Genomic DNA, 802 nt, shown 5'->3' on the forward strand with positions numbered 1-802 from the left:
GGTCTGTGTGTGTCAGGTGTGTTCCTATAGTCACAGGTGTGTAGAGGCAGGTCTGTGTGTCAGGTGTGTTCCTATAGTCACAGGTGTGTAGAGGCAGGTCTGTGTGACAGGTGTGTTCCTATAGTCACAGGTGTGTAGAGGCAGGTCTGTGTGTGTCAGGTGTGTTCCTATAGTAACAGGTGAGTAGAGGCGGGTCTGTGTGTCAGGTGTGTTCCTATAGTAACAGGTGAGTAGAGGCAGGTCTGTGTAATCATCAGATCAGCTGCAACATTTCACTGAATCCAAAACATGTCGCTTCACGACCTTTGGCTAGACTCTTGAATTTAGCTGCTGAACACTGGGTGTGTCTTTCTCTGGTGTTGGAGGAGGACTGTGTGTTCTTACACCATTACACACACAGACACACACACACAGACACACACACACACACACACTCACACACACTCACTCACACACACACACACACACACACACACACACACTCACACACTCACACACTCACACACTCACACACTCACACACCTTGGTGAAATCGAAAGTAAACGTGTCGCTGCGTCACAGAAAGTCCCTGCAGGTCGGTTCTGACGGTCCGTGGGTTCGGGGAGAAGCAGATTTAACGGGACTGCAGTCGGTGCAGTTTCTGGAGGAGAGGAAGATGTTTGTGATGTTTGTGCTTCTCGTTAATGGTAAGAAAACTTTTCACCAAACGCGGACGCAGGTGTGTGTTCGGCTGCGCCATGTTTGAGGCGGTAAATGATCTTGGATTAAATGAACTGACTTGCCTCCGCTCAGACCGTGTGTG

General features: G+C 49.5%; 1 protein-coding gene across 1 annotated transcript in view; it reads left to right on the forward strand.

Annotated features, from left to right (window-relative positions):
• The window catches only part of LOC111658279 (butyrophilin subfamily 2 member A2-like), a 2,890-nt gene extending 2,145 nt beyond the window's left edge, over positions 1–745 (forward strand). Inside the window, exon 4 of the mRNA XM_023410744.2 lies at positions 562–745. Within this exon, the coding sequence (XP_023266512.1) occupies positions 562–745 (184 nt within the window). The remainder of the gene's footprint in view (positions 1–561) is intronic.
• Positions 746–802: the final 57 nt, after the last annotated feature.

The sequence above is a fragment of the Seriola lalandi genome, unplaced genomic scaffold (genome assembly GCF_002814215.2).
Source record: "Seriola lalandi dorsalis isolate HSWRI2012SDOR001 ecotype SW California unplaced genomic scaffold, Sedor1 jcf7180002054433, whole genome shotgun sequence".
NCBI classification, from domain to species: domain Eukaryota; kingdom Metazoa; phylum Chordata; class Actinopteri; order Carangiformes; family Carangidae; genus Seriola; species Seriola lalandi.